General features: G+C 45.4%; 2 protein-coding genes across 2 annotated transcripts; both read left to right on the top strand.

The window, feature by feature from the left end:
* Nucleotides 1-2,096: 2,096 nt before the first annotated feature.
* Nucleotides 2,097-2,965, top strand: LOC136463678 (heavy metal-associated isoprenylated plant protein 47-like). The gene is made up of 2 exons (XM_066462652.1): nt 2,097-2,203; nt 2,348-2,965. The coding sequence occupies exons 1-2, from the start codon at nt 2,198-2,200 to the stop codon at nt 2,708-2,710; spliced, it is 369 nt and encodes a 122-aa protein (XP_066318749.1). The 5' UTR covers nt 2,097-2,197; the 3' UTR covers nt 2,711-2,965.
* An 11,985-nt stretch (nt 2,966-14,950) lies between these two features.
* On the top strand, nt 14,951-16,016 carry LOC136463677 (heavy metal-associated isoprenylated plant protein 16-like). Its single transcript, XM_066462651.1, has 2 exons — nt 14,951-15,130; nt 15,253-16,016. The coding sequence occupies exons 1-2, from the start codon at nt 15,125-15,127 to the stop codon at nt 15,661-15,663; spliced, it is 417 nt and encodes a 138-aa protein (XP_066318748.1). The 5' UTR covers nt 14,951-15,124; the 3' UTR covers nt 15,664-16,016.
* Nucleotides 16,017-20,773: the final 4,757 nt, after the last annotated feature.

The raw sequence follows: 20,773 nt of genomic DNA, 5'->3' as shown, positions 1-20,773 counted from the left end.
TGGGCTTAGTCTTTCAGATGTGCTTGTATAAGTGCTATTCTTTTAGTGCTACGCATTTACCTGTCGGTTCATCAAACTTAAGATCTGTCATTTCATTAAACTTGAGATCTGCTAACTTAGTTTTTCAGATGTATCCATAGCAGTAGGGTGTGTGCATCAGTATTATGTGCAGTGTTTTAAATAGCCGGCTAAGGCATTTAGCTATCAACATCACAAAACAGGCTATAGAGGCAGCTAAGAGCTAAACTGTACATGAAAAAACTTAGCTAAACCATTCTCAAACAGCTATAGCCGGAGATGGCAGAAGTTATAGCCGGATATTTACAACCTTGATTATGTGATTAAAAAAAACATGGTACATGTCTTTTTTTACACCTTCTTTCCTCTGCATACTATACTCACTATGATTCTGAACACCAAGAGGCATGCTGCTTTAGGTCTTGTTTGGATGCGCATGTATTCATCTCAATCCACGTGTGTTAAAGTAGATTGGTTTTAAATTAAACTGACAGCGCGTTTGGTTCGGCGAAATGTAACGCAAATCGATTACTTCCGGGACCAAATGACGATACGACCGCTTGGTTCGGTGCGGCCCGTTATTAAATACCGCGCAATCAGATAACACTCTGTTGATCGATGATACCGCCCCTTCCGGGCCCTCATTTCATTACACCGCATCCCAGTATCCGACTCCCCCGCTCAACTTGCCACTCCGGTATTCATTAACATTACCATGCACGACCCAAACAAATCAAGGAATCCACGGTCCGCCCGCAACTCCTGCCGTCATTTGTTTCCGTTTGTGTTACCAGCCAGGAAACCAAATGCCATATGACGGAACAACTACGGAAGAAGTAATTTTCTCCGAGGTACAGTACAGCAGTGCGGAGTGTTTTGTTGACATCCACTGGTTGGGTTGTTGCTGACTCTCATTCAGCGCATCTGTAGTTAGAGAAAGCTAGGCCACCAACCATAGAAAACTTGCAAAATCTCATTCTCATCTGGAAGGAGCACATGACGACCTTCGTGATGAAGCAAGCATCCCAGAGAGCCAGAGAGGGTGACATACCTGTTGAAGAAGAAACGTCTGCGGTCTGCGGATCACGTCAGCGCAGGAGATCCGAACTTGGCAACTTGCTGCCGCTGAACGGGCACACACATTTGACAGCGGACTTTAAGGATTAGCAGATGACCATTCGCATTCGGACTCCGGAGGAAGGAAACGTGTTTCGCCGATCGCCGCTGAGTCAGCTCGCAATGAGTGATGACCCACCATTTAACCTCTCCAGAACGCGGTTTCTTCCGTAGCGAAGGACCGGCGTTGGTTTGGAAACCATCTTTTCTTACTACTACGATATACGGCGGGGATAGACGTCGAAAGGGTTTTCTGCCGCTGCCCTATAGCCACGACAGGGCAGGTGTCGAAAGGCTCCCCTGCTGCACTGTAGCAACAGCAGGAGCATGCGTCAAAGTCAGCCCTGTTGTCACATCTAGTTACGGTAGAAGCATGACAGCCTGACATGTCTATATATTAGGATTAGATGGGTAGAGTTGTATATATATCTTTCCACTGTAACTCAGTAAAGAGAGCGAGTTCTGTTTTGTCATCTTCTCTGCAGAGCTCCGGCCAACGCTGGTGCTTGGGTTGTGTGTATGCGCTCTATTCTTCCTCCATTCTTCTACTTCTAGCCATAGTGTATGATCGGTAACCCCGGTGAGCGATCGACTCACCCGTGCGGGAGATCCCAGGGCCAATAATTGTGCCCGAATAATGACTCCCCAAAGTACGTTTTGACACAAGTAAGGTCTTTTAGACTTGGCCATGCCTACAAATAGTGAAGCCAGAAAAAAACTAATGATACTAATTATGAAATATATTGAACTGATTCATCTAATGATACTAATTATACATTACAAATATTAATACTTCTTATATATATTTGATCAAATTAAGTTAAAAATATGTAACTTCTTGGAAAGTGACCTTGAAAAGTGAGAATAATATTTATTTTGAGACACGGGAGTAAGACCCAGTCAACCATCGATATATAATAAATACTCCACGGCACGGGACATTGCTAGCAGGACATGAAACTCTTGCTCCCCCCACTTCGTCTCTTTCTCCAACAACCTACAGCTCTCACAAGAAATATATCCCCAATTCAAGGACCTTCACACAGCTCAGAGCCTCAGCAAAATGAAGGTACACATGCCATAGCCTCCTTGATTGTTTGCAGCTGCAGCACGTATTAGTGTTTTATTACTAGTTTCGTTCCAATAAAGTTTCAGATGAAAGCCTGAATTATTATATTAATGTTGTCGGCGCATGTCCTGGACCTTGGTGCAGCAAAAGATCGTGATCAAGGTGCAGATGAGCTGCGACAAGTGCCGGTCCAAGGCCATGGCGGTGGTGGCGGCCACGGGCGGCGTCGACTCCGTGGCGCTCGACGGCGAAGGCAGGGACAAGGTCGTCGTCGTGGGCGAGGGCGTCGACTCCGTCAAGCTCACCAGCGCGCTGCGCAAGAAGGTGGGGCCCGCGCACCTGCTGCAGGTCGGCGAGGCCAAGAAGGACGACAAGAAGCCGCCGGCCACCGTCGTGCCTGCGTACCCGCCGCCGCACTCGGTCACCGTCGTCTACGACCACCCTGCCGGCTACTCGTGGTACGGCTACCAGCCGCAGCAAGACACCACCAGCTGCTCCATAATGTAGAGACAAGTAGACGACAGACCATGCATACGTATGTACGGTCGTCGTACGGATAGTATTTATTGGAGTAAATATTCTAAGTTCGTTTTTTTAGTTTGCAGCACTACTCTTAGATTTGTATACGGCTGGACTGTGCAACTCCTGGTTTTCCTTTGACTGGGTTGAAGTGGACACCATATTTTAGAAATGTAATATGAAGTCCTAGGAATTTTTATGAGAGAAACAATCACACGTGATACTCTAAATTATACTATCAAACATGTTCGTGCACAACAGTAGAATGTACAGTTTATTGTTTGGTGCTCATGCCAATAATAATAAACAAGTACGGCTGATTTTTGTTAAATTTAATTGGGCTTGGTCCTACCTTAAATCAAATAAATTTCAAGACCCATAATAAATGCTTGTGCAATAAATGATCAATCTCGTATGGGAAATAGACATGAGACTGACTCAACTTAAATAATTAAATGCCTATTGTGTTGACTTATTGTGAGTTTAAAAAAAAGAGATGAAAAGCGGGCCACATGCCTGCACACGTGCCGCAACAGACCGGGCTCAGATGAGTAGGGCATGATATGAGTGGAGGCATGGAGCGACGTCGACAAAGGTTTTGCAAGCCCAAACTCAAAATGAGAAGGGTGAAAGTGAGAGACGACGAACCAAAAAAATAAAAAACTCAAAATTAGAACGGTAAGAGTGATGGATGATGAACCAAGAAAGAAAAACTTAAGATGAGAAGGGTGAAAGAGGGAGGATGACGAATCAAGAAAGATAATAAGAGTGTGGAATATGGACGGACATGTGAGAGTGTGACAGAAGAAAGAATTTTCCTTCTTTAATATTAACCGAAGAGGAGAGTGAGAGTGAGGAAATGACGCACCAAAAAATTGAAAAGCTCAAAATAGGAAGGGTGAGAGTGGGGAATGATGACAAGAAACAAACGATGTGTGAGTGTTGGACAGACAGAGCAGAGGGTGAGACGGAAGAAAGAAATTTTCTTTTTACTACTTTATTATTCTTTCCAAATTGCAAGTCTGTTCTATATATCTAGATAAATATAGTATAGGTCTAGACAACAAAAATCAAAATGGCTTACAATTTGAGTGGAAGTTATATATATATATGGATCCGGAAAGCTTGGGTTCTAGATGACTAAGACAAAGGTCCAAAACTTCAATGGTCCCTGTCTGATTGGAATTTGGAAATCCGAGAACAATTGGAGCAAGTTCTAAGTCAAACATTCCTCTTTCGAGTAACAAGTGGAGCCCAGTTTAATAAAAAAAAATGCTCGCATTCCGACACGTAGTACGTATACATTTCAGCATTTTGCAATCACTGGAGTTGACAAGTCAATAAGCTGGTTCCCAGTTCAGAGGAAGAGAAGTATGCACGGCCTCACACGGACCAATCCTTTCACGTGCGAGCCCTCGACGCTGACACACGAGGACCAGGTGCCTATGAATCTTCGAGTGAAGTGATGGAGGGATTTTGTTGGGACCAATTCCCTCTACCGCTCTAGTACGTGGCTACATGCCAAACAGGAACCAAATATTAGCTCATTACTCGTTACAGTTAAAATAATTTTCTAATTCTGCGTCTAATTGTATCATTATCTTACTTCTACTATTATTAAGCCACAAAGAATTTCTTTGATTTCGGACCTTTTTATTTTTGTTTTGCTGTTTTTTTTTTCTGCCGAGGAGATCGTTCTGATTTAATTTTGTTTTTCCCATATCACCGTCCCAATAAGTCCGATTTTATTTTTCAGAAATGCTACAACAAGAGCGTCCGGCCCTCTCAAAAATATCGAATGGACACCAAAGTATCTCACCCACTTATTCTCTACGTTGATTCTTATCCACTCATTTCTCAGCCTTCCACCAACACCGTCTCTTGCTCTGCCTCTTCTTCGGACTTGCATCCACTCACGGCTCGCCTCACTCCATCCCGCCGCACCCCCTTCCTCCACCGTGCCGTGCGCTTCCCCCCATCACGCCACGTGCCGATCCTCTGCTGCGCCTTACTCCATATCGCTGGTCACGGCCGTGGCGTCACCTGGCCACCACCATCCTGACGCCACTAGTATGAGGTCGTCGGCGGCCTTTACATCGTCTCATGCGGCTAGTCGAAGACACCATAACAGGAAGGGAAGACCGGCAGCGGAGGTGTATGCTGGGCTGTTGTTCTCGACGTCCTCCTGATCCACGTTTGCTGGCCACTGCAGTTCCCCACAAGGTAGGCCATGGCCACCGGCGACGTTGTGTTTAAGTGTTTCACGTTTTCACACATGTTGCAAGCCTATGTTTCAAGTGTTTCAGTTGTTTCAGATGTATATTTCAAGTGTTTCATATGGATGTTGCATATGTTGCAGTGGCTGCACACGTATGTTACAAGCGTTTGTTCCCAATGTTTCATCTGTTTTTTCAGACATATGTTGCAAGTGTGTTATGCTTCGCACATATGTTGCAAAGTGTTTTATCTGGATGTTGCGTATGTTTGCAATGATCTTCAAGTGTTTTCAGTTGTTTTTTCAAGTGTTTCAGACGTATGTTGTAAGTGTTTCAGATATTTCTGACGTATGTTACATGTGTTTCATCTAGTTGTTGCAAAAGTAGATCATGATGTTGCACATGTTGCAAGTAGACGAGGGAAGCAGGTGCAAGCGGAGCGGTCCCGCAGCCGCAGGAGGTCCCCACGTGCGTGTGGGAAGCGAGGCGGGTGAGGGTGGTCCCCACGGAGCGACGTGGGGGAGCAGTTGAACAGGTAGGTGAAAGAGCAGGCAGGCGAGCAGCGCAGCAGACCAGCAGCCGTGGGCGTCCGGACGTGGGTGTCCGTCCGGATGTCCGGGCGCTAGCAGTTTCCTTTATTTTTTTCTGAGTTGCACATAGAAGCAGTCCATGAGGCACACAACAGGGGAGCGGAGCCGAGAGTCCGTCCGCTCCTCCATTCCGCCCTGTTGCTACCGTTCTGCTTTTTGTTTTCCATTCTGTTCCTCCAGCTCTATTTTTTTTGTTTTTCTCCATTTTGATTTTTTTTCAAGCTCAAGCAAATGTGGAAATAGAAATAGCTAGTAAGATGAATAATATAATACTCCCTCCATTCTAATTTATAGTTCATTTTAGCTTTTTAGATACACAATTATTATGTATTTAGACATATCTCATATCTAGGTGCATAGCAAAAGCTATGTAGGTGGAAAAGCCAAAACGATATATGATTTAGGACAGAGGGGTGTAGCAAATATACAATTCCATTTTTTTTTGTTTTTTCATCATGTTTTTTTTTCAGGTTCAAGCAAGTGTGGAAATGGAAATAGGAAGATTAATAATCTTGATCTATATCTATACTAAAAGGATCACAATGCTTAGAGGGGTGGTGAATAGGTGTAATATGAAATGTAAAAACTTTTGCAGCGGATTATATCTGGGTATCAGAATTTTCGGTCCCAATTGGAATTTCCACACTTGCCAAAAATTTCGGGGAGGACCGAACTATTTAGCCCCAGAGGAAAATGAACTAGCTAGGGTTATGAAAAGTAAATTGCTGAAATGCTAAATTGATTTCACCACACATGTAGAGATGTAGTACAAAGTGATTCCACGTTTTTGCTTGCTCCACCACCTACACACAATATATAGATCTGGCCACCACACTAAATAATATAAAATATGAAAACACAAGGTCACAAGCACACGGGGACACAAGATTTATCCGAGGTTCGGCCACATCACAAACTTGTGCCTACGTCCCCATTGTTCAGGCGACCACAAAGGCCTTTAGAGTCTCTTTCAACACCCCTCTTTCCCTAGCAACCACAAAGATCAAGCCAGGAATATCACTAGAACAAATAGGTAATACAAACATCCCGGAGCAAATCACAAGCAAGAGATGAGGGTATCACTAGGCAACACCTAGCCTGTTAGGGCTCCAAGAACCCACGAGTAACAGAACAAAAAAAAAACAAATCACCGGCGGGTCCCACAAGTGCTCAAGAGATGGATCTTACTCCCAGAGTCGCAAGCACGAAGAACTCACTCCAATCTCACTCTCAAAGATGGGGATCTAAACTTTTGTGAGAGAAGAATGTGGGAGAGGGAGAAAGTTGAAGACCTTTGTCTCAAAGTTGTTGGGAGCTTCAAAAGTGGCCAAAGAGAGAGAGAGAGAGAGAGAGAGGAAGGAGGAAGAGTGAAAATATATTCACTCCCTACCTTCAGCTGACCGTTGGCGCAGCACCCAGATCCACCCCGGATATACAAATTTCCAGCCGGTTCGCTTGCTCGTAAACGATCGTAAATTTCCAGCCGGGAACCGTGTTTTTCTCTCACACCAAACCAGCCAGCAGTAAATAATTCACGATCGTTTACGGCCTCCCGAACAGGCTAGCCTGAATATCCTAGGTGGGGCCTGGCATATCAGGTAAATGCTCTGCCAGCAACCTACGAAGGGTTGGCCGCAAATTGCCAGCCCCTTAGCCATAGCCTTGAAATTTCCAGGGTCTTGAAATTCCGGTCCAGAGCTGGAATATTCGGGCATACAGTGAAAAACAGCTCTTGGTAAAGTTAGCAAGAGGTGGCTATTTTAGGGTGTCTAAGGTTTATGTTAGCGATCCATCGAGGACTTAGGACACATGCAAGTAATGACACTTCGATCCCTCTTAGTGGTACGGCATCCTATACTCAAGTGAAGTTCAAATAAATTTGAAATAAAACCGAACTTCTTTCACTTTGAAACGTGTTGCCACATCTTTCTTTGGAGTAAGAAATGAGGGGTCTCATGTTTTCTTTTACACTTTTCACATCAGTATATAATTGAAATGCTCATGAAACATCCTTCGCTCTTTATATGCACACCTATTCACCAAAACCCACTAATAGGATTGATGCACTTACATATACCTATTATGTATCCTATATCTATAATATACTTGGACAACCGGGCCGCCCGGCATGGCACTGGCACGGCACGATGCGGCACGACAGCTTAGTCGTGCCGTGCCTGATAGTGCCGAGACCTCGGCCCAGGCACGGCCCTATCACCGGTTAGTCGTGTCGTGCCGTGCCGTCGAGCACGGCAGCCCGGCTTGCCCGCGTTGGCTTGAGCATTGCAGCTCCACACGGGGAGCGACCTCGCGGTAACCATTGTCGCGTCGTCGTTGCCGTTCCCGTGGCCCCGCGTCGCCGTATGAGAGGAGGACGTCGTCACTAGGAGCGACGACAACAGGAGAGAGCTGAGCGAGCGAGAAAGAGGAAGGGGAGCGAGCGAGGGGGAAGTGGTGGTGGCCTGCCTCGGCGACTAGCCTTCGGCGCGGCAAGAGAGAGGTGGATGGCCTGCCGGGGAAGCGTGTAAGAGTGAGGAGCGGGCGAGTGGCTTGCGAGCAAGCGAGACTACGAGAGAGAGCGGCGCGGGTTCTGCCTTCTCGAAGCGAGTGATAGCGGCACAAGGGAGGGATCGGGAGAAGTGTCTTTAGTCTAGGGTTTTCCAATCGAGTACATCCAATCCAACGGCTGAGGAAGAATATCAAACATCCAACGGTTTATACGGATCGGGACACTATAGTGCCAACCCATTAATAGTGGCATGCCTGGGCCGGCACAGCGGGCTGATGTTGCGGTCCAGGCACGAAACTACCACCGGGCCGTACCAGGCACGAGCACGATGGGCCTCGTGCCGGGTCGTGCTCGAGTCGTGCTTCTTAGTGCCGTGCTAGTGCCGGCGCAACGGGTCTAGCCCATTTGGTCAAGTATAATCTATAATTCTATAGCTAATTTTAAAGAGTGAAGGGTTTTTCCCATCTCTTTTTCTTACCTCCAGACTGTCCCCACACCTCCATATTTCGCATGTAACATGGATTGATGACCCTTGATCATATGAGTTAGAACAACTCGAGTCTAACAATAATACGATGTCTTGGATTCCAAGATGTATTGAGTTCCGTGCATATAAATATTAAGTCTAGCATTATTAAAAAAAACTAAAGTATCGGTTCACATCTATATCTAAACTACCACATTTGTTATTACAAAAGAGTTTAAATAACCATATTTTGCATATAGTTTTTAAATTACTCACTTCTATTAATATTAATATACAAGAACTAGGTAAAGTGAATATGCATATTGGCCCATCATGCAGATCAAGTAATTTTTGTTACATGTAATTATTAAATATGAACATCTAATGCTTATGCCTCCTAAAAATTCTAGCCCATGTGGAAGCAAGGCTGATGGACTATTAGTCAATTAAATAGTGGTTTACAGTTCAGTTGTAGAGTGGTGAAGTGGTTTAGAGTTATGATGAGGTGGTGTGAGTTGAGGTCACAATCCATCCACCAACTGTCTATAATTAATGTAGTTGCTTTGTCTCAATAGCTGTTTTTTTTTTGTTACTAGCCCTTGTTCGTTTCTCTTATTAGCCGTACTGTTTTAGCAAAGAAACAGTGATATTCTCTTACAATAAATCAGCAAACAGTATTTTTAGTCATGGATTTTCAGCGAAGCGAACAGGGCCACTGACCCTTTTAGGGTCTTTGTTATTTTATTGTTTCGTCTGGTCTGAGCTTCTTTTTTTTAATGTAATCGCTGCTTGATTTGTTTTGTGAAGCTCCCATTGCCCATCATAAACTACATTTGATAACAAGACGAGTGGTTAATTGGTGCGTTGGGTTGACATGCATATGCATGGCCCTTTATCCCAACGAAATTAGTGAACAAGAGCAGCGGTGGAATTAAGCAAGAAATGAGCAACCGAATTTTCTCAACATTAGTACGCATGTTAACCTTGTTGGGTTCCTGTTGGATGTCGTGGTGGCGACGATGCATGTGAAACGTGGGAATTGCATGTGGCAGTGAACCCGTCAACCACGTTCGATCGGGAGTGCAGCAGTGCGAACGACCATCTCGTGTTGACCACCCAAGCCCGTCTTCCAAGTTCCTGCTGAAGCAGCTCTGGAAAGCTCCAAAAATCATTGTGAACCCTGATTAGTGTTGGAATATATGCATGGCCTTGGCCTCATAAAGATTTTTTTAATTACTCCAAATAAATCTCAAAGGGTTATTTGTATGTGCATACAAGGGTAGTTTGGGAAACATTATTTCCACTTTGTTTTTTTTCTGAAACATTAATTCCACTTTGTTAGAGCAAGGCTAATAATACAGCCGGCTTGCTGGCTGTAAGGTTCCTTGCAGCCTTCTCTCAGCCCACTCATATAGTAGTTAGCTCTTTACAGTTAATACATGGCCCACTTGTCTCTCTCACAGACTTTCTTGGTTCTTGTGTCCAAACTGGCTGTAAGCTTACTCCTCTCTCTTCTCCCCTCTCTCCTCCACCTCAGCATTTAGTCGGCTTACAGCCTGCTATTATACTTGCTCTTAGTTGAAGTGGAGGTACAATTGTCATACTTACGTAAGGAAGTCATATCCACTTCTCCAAATCTAGCGTGGAGAGAGAAGGAAAGCCTACACGCGTATTTGCTCACCGGGCCGGTGCGGGGCGCCTGCTCGTACGTGGATGGTCCGTTGAAATTCGATCCGTGGCGTTGCGGGAGAGCTTTCAGTTTTCGATTACTTGGCCTTTAAGTTTGAAAACCTAATTGATAAACAACCTACCAGCCATCGCAGGAAACAGTTCTATTCGAGTTAGGGTCTTACATCTTTTCCCCTACCATGTTGTCGTCGTAGTCTCTCCATCTTGAGCAGGTACACAAGCTACACAAGCGATCGAAAGAGCATGTCTCCGCAACCACTCGTCCTTGTGTGATCCTGCACCGGAGAGGATGAATAAGGTTTTTGGGAAGTGCCTTCGTGCGACTGGCCCCGACCTCCATGACGACTTGTCTCTTCCATCCAATTTTGTAAGTGCCGTGTACCGTCATCTCTACTGTGGCTGTTTCAACCCGTCTTCGCCAACTTCGTCAACAGTATCGTCGCTTCTCCACCATCAGCGACAGCTCTTCCACCACAAGCCACGGCGTCTGGACCAGCAAACGAGAAGTACCTACACGGTGACCCGATCTGTTATTTCAATATGTGCCTATTGCAAGTGTTCAAGTTGATGTGGCTAGCTCGCATCTCGTACGTTAGAGATTTACATGCTAGTATCTGCGTTTGTTATGATTTATGTTTTAGAATCAACCATAAAATTGTCTAATTATTTAACAATTAGCTGGCTCAAATGAATTTGCAGCAAGGAGCAGAGGTACGCAGCGACGTGCTATCACCAGTATCTGACCATTTGCGCTAGCTCATGGCCACCAACCCTCACTCAGGAAGCTACCAGGACAGTCGAGACAGAGCACCGAATCTTGATGCAATGCAAAGCTAGCATCCCCGGTCTGTGCCGAATAATTATACAAGTGTATTTTCACGGCTTTATTAGAATCGTTGATGCAGAAAATGTATGTCACCAGCATTTTTTTTGTAAGTATGTTACCAGCAACTTGGAGGCGCTGTAGCACACATGCTTCATGCTTGGTAGCCAACTTGGAGAAAAGTCTCCAAGCACATGGCTTCCTGGCCGCTGACACACCAGGACTATGGTTGTGGACCGTAACACGGTTTTCACTGCGGCACTGCCGCACCGCGTTAGGCCGGCCACAATGTGCTAGTGATGCTCCAAATTAAACGGGTCCCACATCAAGTATTGGGCAGTGGTGCCTGAAGAGCTGCAGTGTTCCAAATATTGGCACCGAAGCCATAAATCCGATGGGACCCATGGTCTCTGAGTCTAGCAGTTCCTTCTCTGAGAGAAAAAAAAAATCTTCTTTCTAACTTTCTTTGCATCAACCGAGGTCAGCAGCCAGCAAGAAAATCTTTGTTTATTTTTCAAGCATCGCCCGGCAGCAGCGCGACTACGTGCTTCGCTCCGCGTTTTTTCTGGCATCACTCGTTTTAAGCATCACTGGCCACAATGGCAGCAGTAACTCTATAATTTTCTCTCTCTCTTTTAGGCGTCACTCAAGCAGCACATTGTGGCCGGTCTTAGAGTCGCAGTTAACACAAAGCCAAGTCATAAACAAAAAATGCCACTGGGGCTTTACACACCAGTGCAGCAGTGTTATATCTATCTATCTATCTATATATATAGCTCCACGCAGGGCAAGCAATTGCTGAGCTCTCCGGTGCCTCTTGCCACGCACATCAGTCACCGTAGGCGGCATTTCAACTTCAAAGCCGATCGGGGGAATCAGCAATGAAGGTGAGCGACGAATCATCGTCACAACATGTTCCTGCATGCCATTGCCGTCGTCTTCCCTCCTCACAATACTGACTTGTTGGGTTATCAGCCAAGCGAACAGGGCCGAAGTCCGACCCGTGCCGGTCCAAGGCGATGGCGGTGGTGGTGGTGGCGGCCGCGGGCGGGGTCGACTCCGTGGCGCTCGACGGCCAAGGCAGGCAGGGACAAGGTCGTCGTCGTGGGCGAGGGCATCGATCCCGTGAAGCTCACCTGCATGTGCGCTGCGCAAGAAGGTGGGGGCCGCGGACCTGCTGCAGGTCGGCGAGGCCAACCCGCCGGCCGCCGTGCCCTCCGTCCCGCCGAGCCGGTCACCAATATCGTCCACTACCACCCTGCCGGCTACTCGTGCCAGTGGCACGTACGGCAACTAGGCACAGCATGGCAGAGCGAGACACCACCTGCTCCACAACGCAGAGACAAGTAGACAACAGACCATTCATGCATGCGTACCTACGGATAGCAGCGGAGTAGATATTTTTAGTTTAGCGGTTATCTGAACCAGCTCTAGTCAACGATCTATCTAATATTGGTTACATTGTTTGTCGAAAAAAATATTGGTTATATTTAATTTTGTTAGGCTTAACTTTGTTTTCAACTAAATGAAATAAATTTAAAGTCCTATAATGTAATATTGGGTATAGAAAAGCATTACTCTGCACTGTATAACTTCTGGATTTCCTGGACAGCATATTTGCAATGGTGTAGATACGAAGTCCTAGGAATTTTTACCTAGAAAAAAGTTCACATTTTCAATACAGATTCGAAAAAAAAAAATCTCGCATTTTAAACAAATAAACAATCATTCGAACTTGATAACAATCGGAGCAAAGCTTCAAGACAAACACACCTCTTTTGAGTACCAAGTGGAGCCCAGCTTAGACCCTCGGTAGAGCTTTGAGCGGCTTTGACTCTAGCCACTTCATGCAACGTAGCAAAGAGTGATTCTTCTCTCTCCTCTTAATTAAAATTAAATTAGAAACTCATGAAGCGACTATTTTTTTATCGGTTTTGGCTCCTCCATGCACTGTATTAAGGAGACAAAACTGTTTAGAGCCGTGCCTGACAAGGTCTTAATTAAAAGAATGATGTCACTCGTATTTCAAAACATAGTATATTTCAGCGCGTCAATCCCTCAACTGGAATTTCCGATCAAAATTTCCATGTATTTATGAAATTTTGGTTAGAAAAGGCTGAATAAAATGGAACCTAAAATCGAAAAATGCTGAAAATCAGCGCAACTCGGCCAAAATTCTAAACCTGGGCCACGACGGCACGCTGACACGCCACGTGCCTATGACGAATCTTCGATTGAAGCCATGAGGCATTTTGTTGGGACGAACCAAAATCCCCTGTATCACTCCCAGAATAAATAAGTTTCTATAAATTTTTAGACAGACTAACGATGTTGGCAAAAGACGCATGTATCCTCGACTTATTTTCTTTCCCGAAGGATATCTCTTGGATTTGACAGTTATCATCTGCATGCACCCATGATTAGCTTCCATATTGAGAGGCAGCGTTCCATTTTTGTGCATAACGTTATTTATTTTGAATCAAATTTTAAATCTTAGAAAGTTGTTTATTTTAAGACAGAGGGAGTACGTGGCTCCATGCAAACATGGGACCAAACTTGAGCTTATTTCAGCCAAAATATAATCTCTTAAATCTATATCTAATTATTATCCACGTACTATTATTATATAATCTAAGTAAACTCTTATATTGTATTTAAATTACCACTTCTGGTATTATTTAAAAACTTAAGTATCCTCTCAGGTCTATATCTAAGTTCTACTATTATATGCTTTACAAAAAAAAAAATACATTAATATCAATGGCATATTGTTGAGGTTAGCATTCGTACACCATCCTAAATCTTACTGCAAGCTCTACCACCAATTTTAGTATACTTAAGAGTTAAGACTGCATTCTAAAATTTTTATTTTTAATAAAAATACAAAAGGAGAGTTAATTAAAGATATAATAAGCATTCAATTTAACTTGGCGATAAAAATTTATAGCAACTAATCAGATCAAAGTTTGAAAATTTAAATATAGATTCATAATGTCATGAGACATAGGCTTCAACAAAAATCACCATAAATTACACTAAGGTTTCAACTAAATGCTTATTGAAGATATGTGGAGGTGCCATTGCATAGGGGGAAAAACCTTGGATGTGGTCTTATGGGTGAAAAAAACATTTAAAACAATAATTGACAAATTTATCATAATTGTATAGATATTTCATAATATTTATATACAACTTGTGTTAGAAAGTAAAAAACATGCAAATTAATATAAGTCATTTTTTTACTTCTAAGTATTAAACATGAACATCTCATGCTTATGTCTTTTAAAATTTTTGCCCTTGTGGAAGCAGGGTTGGATGGACTATTCAATGAAACGCCTAGCGCGCTCGTCAGAAGCGTGTCATTTATACGGTTAAACTCTTCTTCTTAATTACAATCATACGCAAATCTTTTGTCTATTTGGGAGGAAAAAAAAAGACCGTGATTAGTTGGGACAATTGCTCCCAAGAGAGGGGAGCTGGCCGGATCGGAACAAGCAATAGAGGAGGTACATAGCGACGTGCAATCATCAGTACCTGACCCATTTGCGCCCTTGGCCACCAACCTCAGGGAGCACAAAATCTTTGTTGAACAATGCAATGCAAAGCTAGCACCGCCGGTTTTCATGCTCGCGCCAGCCGCGCCAGCAATGAAGCACAGGCGAACCCATAGTTTTTCATGTCTTTTCTTGGTCGAATAAAATCGCATTTTCCCCAACCATTTCATTAGTTTAACATCGTTGATGCAGAAACGGATGTTATAGGCAGCGTGCTTCCTGGCCGCTGACTATCATCAGCCATCACACCATGGGTGTGCGTGTGCTCTGAAACACGGTTTCCACAGCCGCAGCGCGTTGGCGGCAATTAATGCAAGGTCAAGTCATAAACTATAAAACTAATCACATGTGGTGCGGGCTAACAAGTCCCAGACAGAGTTTGCCATCACTAGCTGGAGTCCAAGTGCTGCTACCAGTATCACTTTACACCCAGTCGGGCACCCACCACCCACCACCCACCAGGGCAAGCAATTGCTAAGCTCTCCACCCTAGACGGCACTTCGTTCAATTCCGAGGCTTGGAGCGCAATCCGCTCGGCGATCAGGAGAACCGGCGATGAAGGTGAATGCCGAATCATCACTTTCCTCTTCCTGAAATGCATGTCTCCATCGCCATCGTCTTTCCTCTTTTACTACAGTGGTACTGAACTGGGCATACATGCATGCTCTCCGTCCTTGCCGCAGCAAAAGATCGTGATCAGGGTGCAGATGGAGTGCGACAGGTGCCGGTCCAAGGCGCTGGCGCTGGTGGCGGCCATGGGCGGGGTGGACTCCGTGTCGCTCGCGGGTGACGGCAGGGACCAGGTCGTCGTCGTGGGCGACGACGTCGACTCCGTCAAGCTCACCAACGCACTGCGTAGGAAGGTCGGACCTGCAGAGATCGTGCAGGTCGCCGAAGCCAAGAAGGAGGGGGGCGGCGGCGACAATCCTCCGGCCGCCACCGCCACCGCGCTGCCCGAGTTCGTCGCGTCGAGCCCGTGGTACTACCAGCAGTACCCGCAGCCGACGGCCGTGGTGTATGAACATCCCGCGGAGGGGTACGCGTGCGCGTACAGGTACCAGACGCGGACTGACAGCATCTGCTCCATAATGTAGTGTAGAGAGCCGGGTTCTTCCATGGAGGGATTGACTTCACTTGATTTTGTCTTTGGGCTTTTGTTTGTTGATCCGTGATCGGTGATAGGTAGTCTTTCCCGCACAATCTTTGTATCTGTACTAGTGAAGGCCGCGCGCCGGTAAGTGCATAAATTCAGGTTTATAAAGGTAGGGCTCATTTGCATACATATCTGCGGGAATATAATGGATGAGGGGGAAGGAGGGGGGCACCACAAAATCAATTGGGTCTATGCTATTTAGCTCTGCAACATGTTTGTGTTGTAGCGGAGTAACTTGTACCTGCCTAGGTGGCTGTTCCTCAGATGGTGGAGGTCGTTCTTTGTAAACGGGCTGATCTTTGAACCTGTTTCATGAGCTCATTAAATTTCCATGAGCATAGATCATATAGTCTGAAGCTGGTATTTTTAGACCGAGGTAACAGAGATATAATAATGTGCAAATTAATTTTATGAGTTCTTAGCATAGTGCTGCATAGGTCTTACCAGGAGTAAAATGGTTGGGCACTTGGGCCTCTTCGATTTTGGGATTCAAATAGTAAGAAAAGGCGGTGCCACCACTGACATAGAGTGTATCTGTAATTTACCAAGAATGACATTGGTCCATGTATAAAGGACGTACCCAGTGCAGAGAGCTCCCGCTCTGTGCGGGGTCTGGGGAAGGGTGTTAGTGGTAAGCCTTACCCTCGCCTGTGCAATACGAGGAGAGTATAGTTTTTTTATATCTATAACTAAGGAAAATGTAATGTAAAATATTCTCAAGAAATAAGATCTTACTGAATATTTTTGTAAGCATGCAGCTAACAAATATCTTGGCATTGTAGTGCCTCTTCGAGGCATAGGATCACATTTCAAAAGTGGTCAAAGAGAGAGAGAGAGAGAGAGAGGAAGGAGGAAGAGTGAAAATATATTCACTCCTTACCTTCAGCTGACAGTTGGCGCAGCACCCAGATCCACCCCGGATATTCTGGGCCTCGGAATATCCCCCCTAAAGCTTAGACAGTGCGCTTCTTTCTCAGATCTAGGTTAGCCTAAATATTCTAGGTGGGGTCTGGCATATTAGGTAAATGCTCTGCCAGCAACCTGCGAAGGGTTGGCCGCAAATTGCCAGCCCCTTAGCCTTGAAATTTCCAGGGTCTTGAAATTCCGGTCCAGAGATAGAATATTCGGGCATACAGTGAAAAACAGCTCTTGGTAAAGTTAGCAAGAGGTGTCTATTTTAGGGTGTCTAAGGTTTATGTTAGCGATCCATCGAGGACTTAGGACACATGCAAGTAATGACACTTCGATCCCTCTTAAAAATTCTAGCCCATGTGGAAGCAAGGCTGATGGACTATTAGTCAATTAAATAGTGGTTTACAGTTCAGTTGTAGAGTGGTGAAGTGGTTTAGAGTTATGATGAGGTGGTGTGAGTTGAGGTCACAATCCAACCACCAACTGTCTATAATTAATGTAGTTGCTTTGTCTTGCTAGCTTTTTTTTTTTTGTTACTGGCCATGTTCGTTTCTCTTATTAGCCGTACTGTTTCAGCAAAGAAACAATGTTTTTCTCTTACAACAAATCAGCAAACAGTACTTTCGGTCATTGCTTTTCAGCGAAGCGAACAGAGCCACCGACCCTTTTAGGGTCTTTGTTATTTTATTGTTTCGTCTGGTCTGAGCTTCTTCTTTTTTAATGTAATCGCTGCTTGATTTGTTTTGTGAAGCTCCCATTGCCCATCATAAACTACATTTGATAAGAAGACGAGTGGTTAATTGGTGCGTTGGGTTGACATGCATATGCATGGCCCTTTATCCCAACGAAATTAGTGAACAAGAGCAGCGGTGGAATTAAGTAAGAAATGAGCAACCGAATTTTCTGAACATTAGTACGCATGTTAACGGGAAGCAGAGTAACCTTGTTGGGTTCCTGTTGGATGTCTTGGTGGCGACGATGCATGTGAAACGTGGGAATTGCATGTGGCAGTGAACCCGTCAACCACGTTCGATCGGGAGTGGACAACAGTACGGCAGGTGTGGCACTCTAACCCTGTAGTGCAGCCAGTCACTGAGTGCAGCAGTGCGAACGACCATCTCGTGTTGACCACCCAAGCCCGTCTTCCAAGTTCCTACTGAAGCAGCTCTGGAAAGCTCCAAAAATCATTGTGAACCCTGATTAGTGTTGGAATATATGCATGGCCTTGGCCTCATAAAGATTTTTTTTAATTACTCCAAATAAAGGGTTATTTGTATGTGCATACAAGGGTAGTTTGGGAAACATTAATTCCACTTTGTTTTTTCTGAAACATTAATTCCACTTTGTTAGTTGAAGTGGAGGTACAATTGTCATACTTACGTAAGGAAGTCATATCCTGTTCTCCAAATTAATCTAGCGTAGAGAGAGAAGGAAAGCCTACACGCGTATTTGCTCACCGGGCCGGTGCAGAGCGCCTCCTCGTGGATGGTCCGCTGAAATTCGATCCGTGGCAGCCTTTAAGTTTGAAAACCTAATTGATAAACAGCCTGACAGCCATCGCTGGAAACAGTTCTATTCGAGTTAGGGTCTTACATCTTTTCCCTTACCACGTTGTCGTCGTAGTCTCTCCTGTTAGTTGATCTCCACCAATAGGCCCAACGGTCTATTGGGCCCTTGTCTCTGCTCCCTGATCGGGGGAGCCCAATCCTAATATGGTTGGTGGGCCCCTGTCGCATAGCACATATAAAAGAGATGTGGGGATCACGGCTCGCACTACGAGGTTCAACGGAGCAGCCGCCATCCCACCCACAGTAAACCTAAACCGATCTAAAGCGTGCTGCCAGCGACGGGATGCCCCACCACCGCCGTCGCCTCTGCAGGGTCACCACGGTCGCCACTGGACTTCGCGGCATCGCCACCACGATGCCCACAACGCCGCGGTACCAGCGTGCTACGCTGCTGCGGTGCTACTGTCCAAGGGCGAAATAGATGAACCCTAAAGGAGAGGTCTACCCGGATCTATGGTTACACACAGAGGTACATTCATTCGATCCTAACATTGGTATCAGAGACATGTTGCCACTGTGTAACCCTAACCCTAACCGGGTAAAAGCAAAAAGTGAAAGAGAGACCGGGGTGGCGGACGTCACTGTCTACCGGTCACCACCGCCATCACGCGGGGGAAAAGATGCCGCACCGCCGTTCTCACCGACGCACGGCAAGAGAAAAGAACCGAACACTTCCTTTCGGATCTGAACAGAGAAGGGGTTCCCTAACCTAACCCTAACTGGGTTAAAGAAAGGGGAAAAAGAAAATGTTTCGGCCTTAAGATGAACAGAGCCGGACCCTAAATCAGAAAAGAAATCCAAATCGGACTCAACCGAAAAGATAAACAAGATGCAAAAGAAAAGAAGAGGGTTTTCGGCCTAGAAAAGAGTCAAATCCCGAAACCCTAACCCTAAATTTCAGCCCCATCCCAAAATCGGGTTAATCCCAAAAGAAGAAGGGGAAGGGGAAGGAACCAGTCTCGGGGAAGAACAGTGAACCCTAGCATCTCGATCTCGAATCAAAACAAATCGGGTTCAACCGAACCCTAACCCTAACTGCATAGAGAAAGGGAAGAAGGGGAAAGGAACCGATTCGGATGGGAAGGGAACCCATTCGGATGAACTCCGAAAAGGAAAAGAAATCAAAAGAAAATGAAACCCTAACCCACCCAATCGGTCAAACAAAGAAAAGCAATCAAGATCTAAATCCGATTGGGGAACAAGGGAAAAAGAAAACAGTGAAACCCCATCCCCAAACCCTAACCCTAATCCCCAAATCGGATGAAATCCGAGCACAAGAACCAAAGAAACCGAAAGGGGAAGAGGGGAAGGGGGTGGCTTACCTCGCCGTCGTGCACTCCGGCGCGTGGGGAAAAGAAAGGGCCGGCCGGGGGCACTGCTCGCCGGAATTCGGCCACAGGGGCGTCGCGGCCAGGCCGCTCGTCGGTGGCTCGCTCACCCGCTGGGGAACGCGCACGTTGGCGAGGGGGCCGGCGACGGTGCCAGGTCTCGCTGCTCCACTGATTCGCCCGCTCGCTCACTCGGTGACTACTGCGGCTGCACTGAGGAAAGAAGAGAGAGCGACGAGAGAGAAGAGAGAGAGAGCGCAGTGAGGCAAACAGAGAGAGGGCCGGAAAGAATGACCTAGGGTTTGCTCGGGGGAGCGCTGCGTCGCGTTTTTAACCTCAGCGAGATGCACGCTCGGCCGTCGGATCAAGACGGATGGCCAAGATCGAATGGGCCAGCGTCGCGGCCCAGGCGGGCGAGGGCGCGAGGCCGAATTCCCGGCCCAGGCCTAGGTTGCGGCCTGGGCGCGGGGGAGCACGCGGGAAGGGCGCGTGCGGCTGTGAGCTGTGGGCCGTTTCAGGCCGAAACAGTAAAGAATGAGCCCGGTTTCACTTTTTTCCTTTTCCTGGAAAATTGAAAATGCAAATTGGCTCAAAAGAAAAATAGAAAAAGGTATTTTACCTGTGGGTAAAATTCAAGAAATTGAGTAAAAGTTTTTTCCGCTACTAAAGAAAAAGTATATTCTCCAGTTATATTGTACCAATGTGGTATTTAATTGGAGAAAAAGAAAGTTTTTCCGCTGCTAAAGAAATAGTTGATTCTCGAGTTATTTTGAACCAATGTGGTATTTAATTGGAGAAAAAGAGTTTTGACATAGATTATGATGTTGTTATTTTCTGACCAACATTGTTAATAACAATATCATAATTTTAATGATTTATGCATTAATTTTACTTCAGCCCAACGGTGATGTAGAATTAGTGTATAAGAACAAATGTAAATTTTAATGATTTATGCATTAATTCTATTTCTACCCAACGGTGATGTAGAATTAGTGTGTAAGAACAGTTGTGAAAGTTAATATTTTATGCATTAATTTTATTTCTGCCCAACGGTGATGTAGAATTAGTGTGTAAGAATAGTTGTATATTTTGATTTTGACCAACGTTGGAATCAAAGCATGCAAATGGTGTTATTTTTATGCTAAGAAAAGTTTTGACATGGTTGTCATCTTGTCTAAGGTGGACTGGGTAGTCACCTCACCGTGTTTCATCGATCATGTGGCACCGGTGAGGAAGACAAACA

This window comes from Miscanthus floridulus, chromosome 7 (genome assembly GCF_019320115.1).
Source record: "Miscanthus floridulus cultivar M001 chromosome 7, ASM1932011v1, whole genome shotgun sequence".
In the NCBI taxonomy this organism is placed as follows: Eukaryota; Viridiplantae; Streptophyta; class Magnoliopsida; order Poales; family Poaceae; genus Miscanthus; species Miscanthus floridulus.
This window is presented reverse-complemented; position numbering and strand designations above follow the sequence as displayed.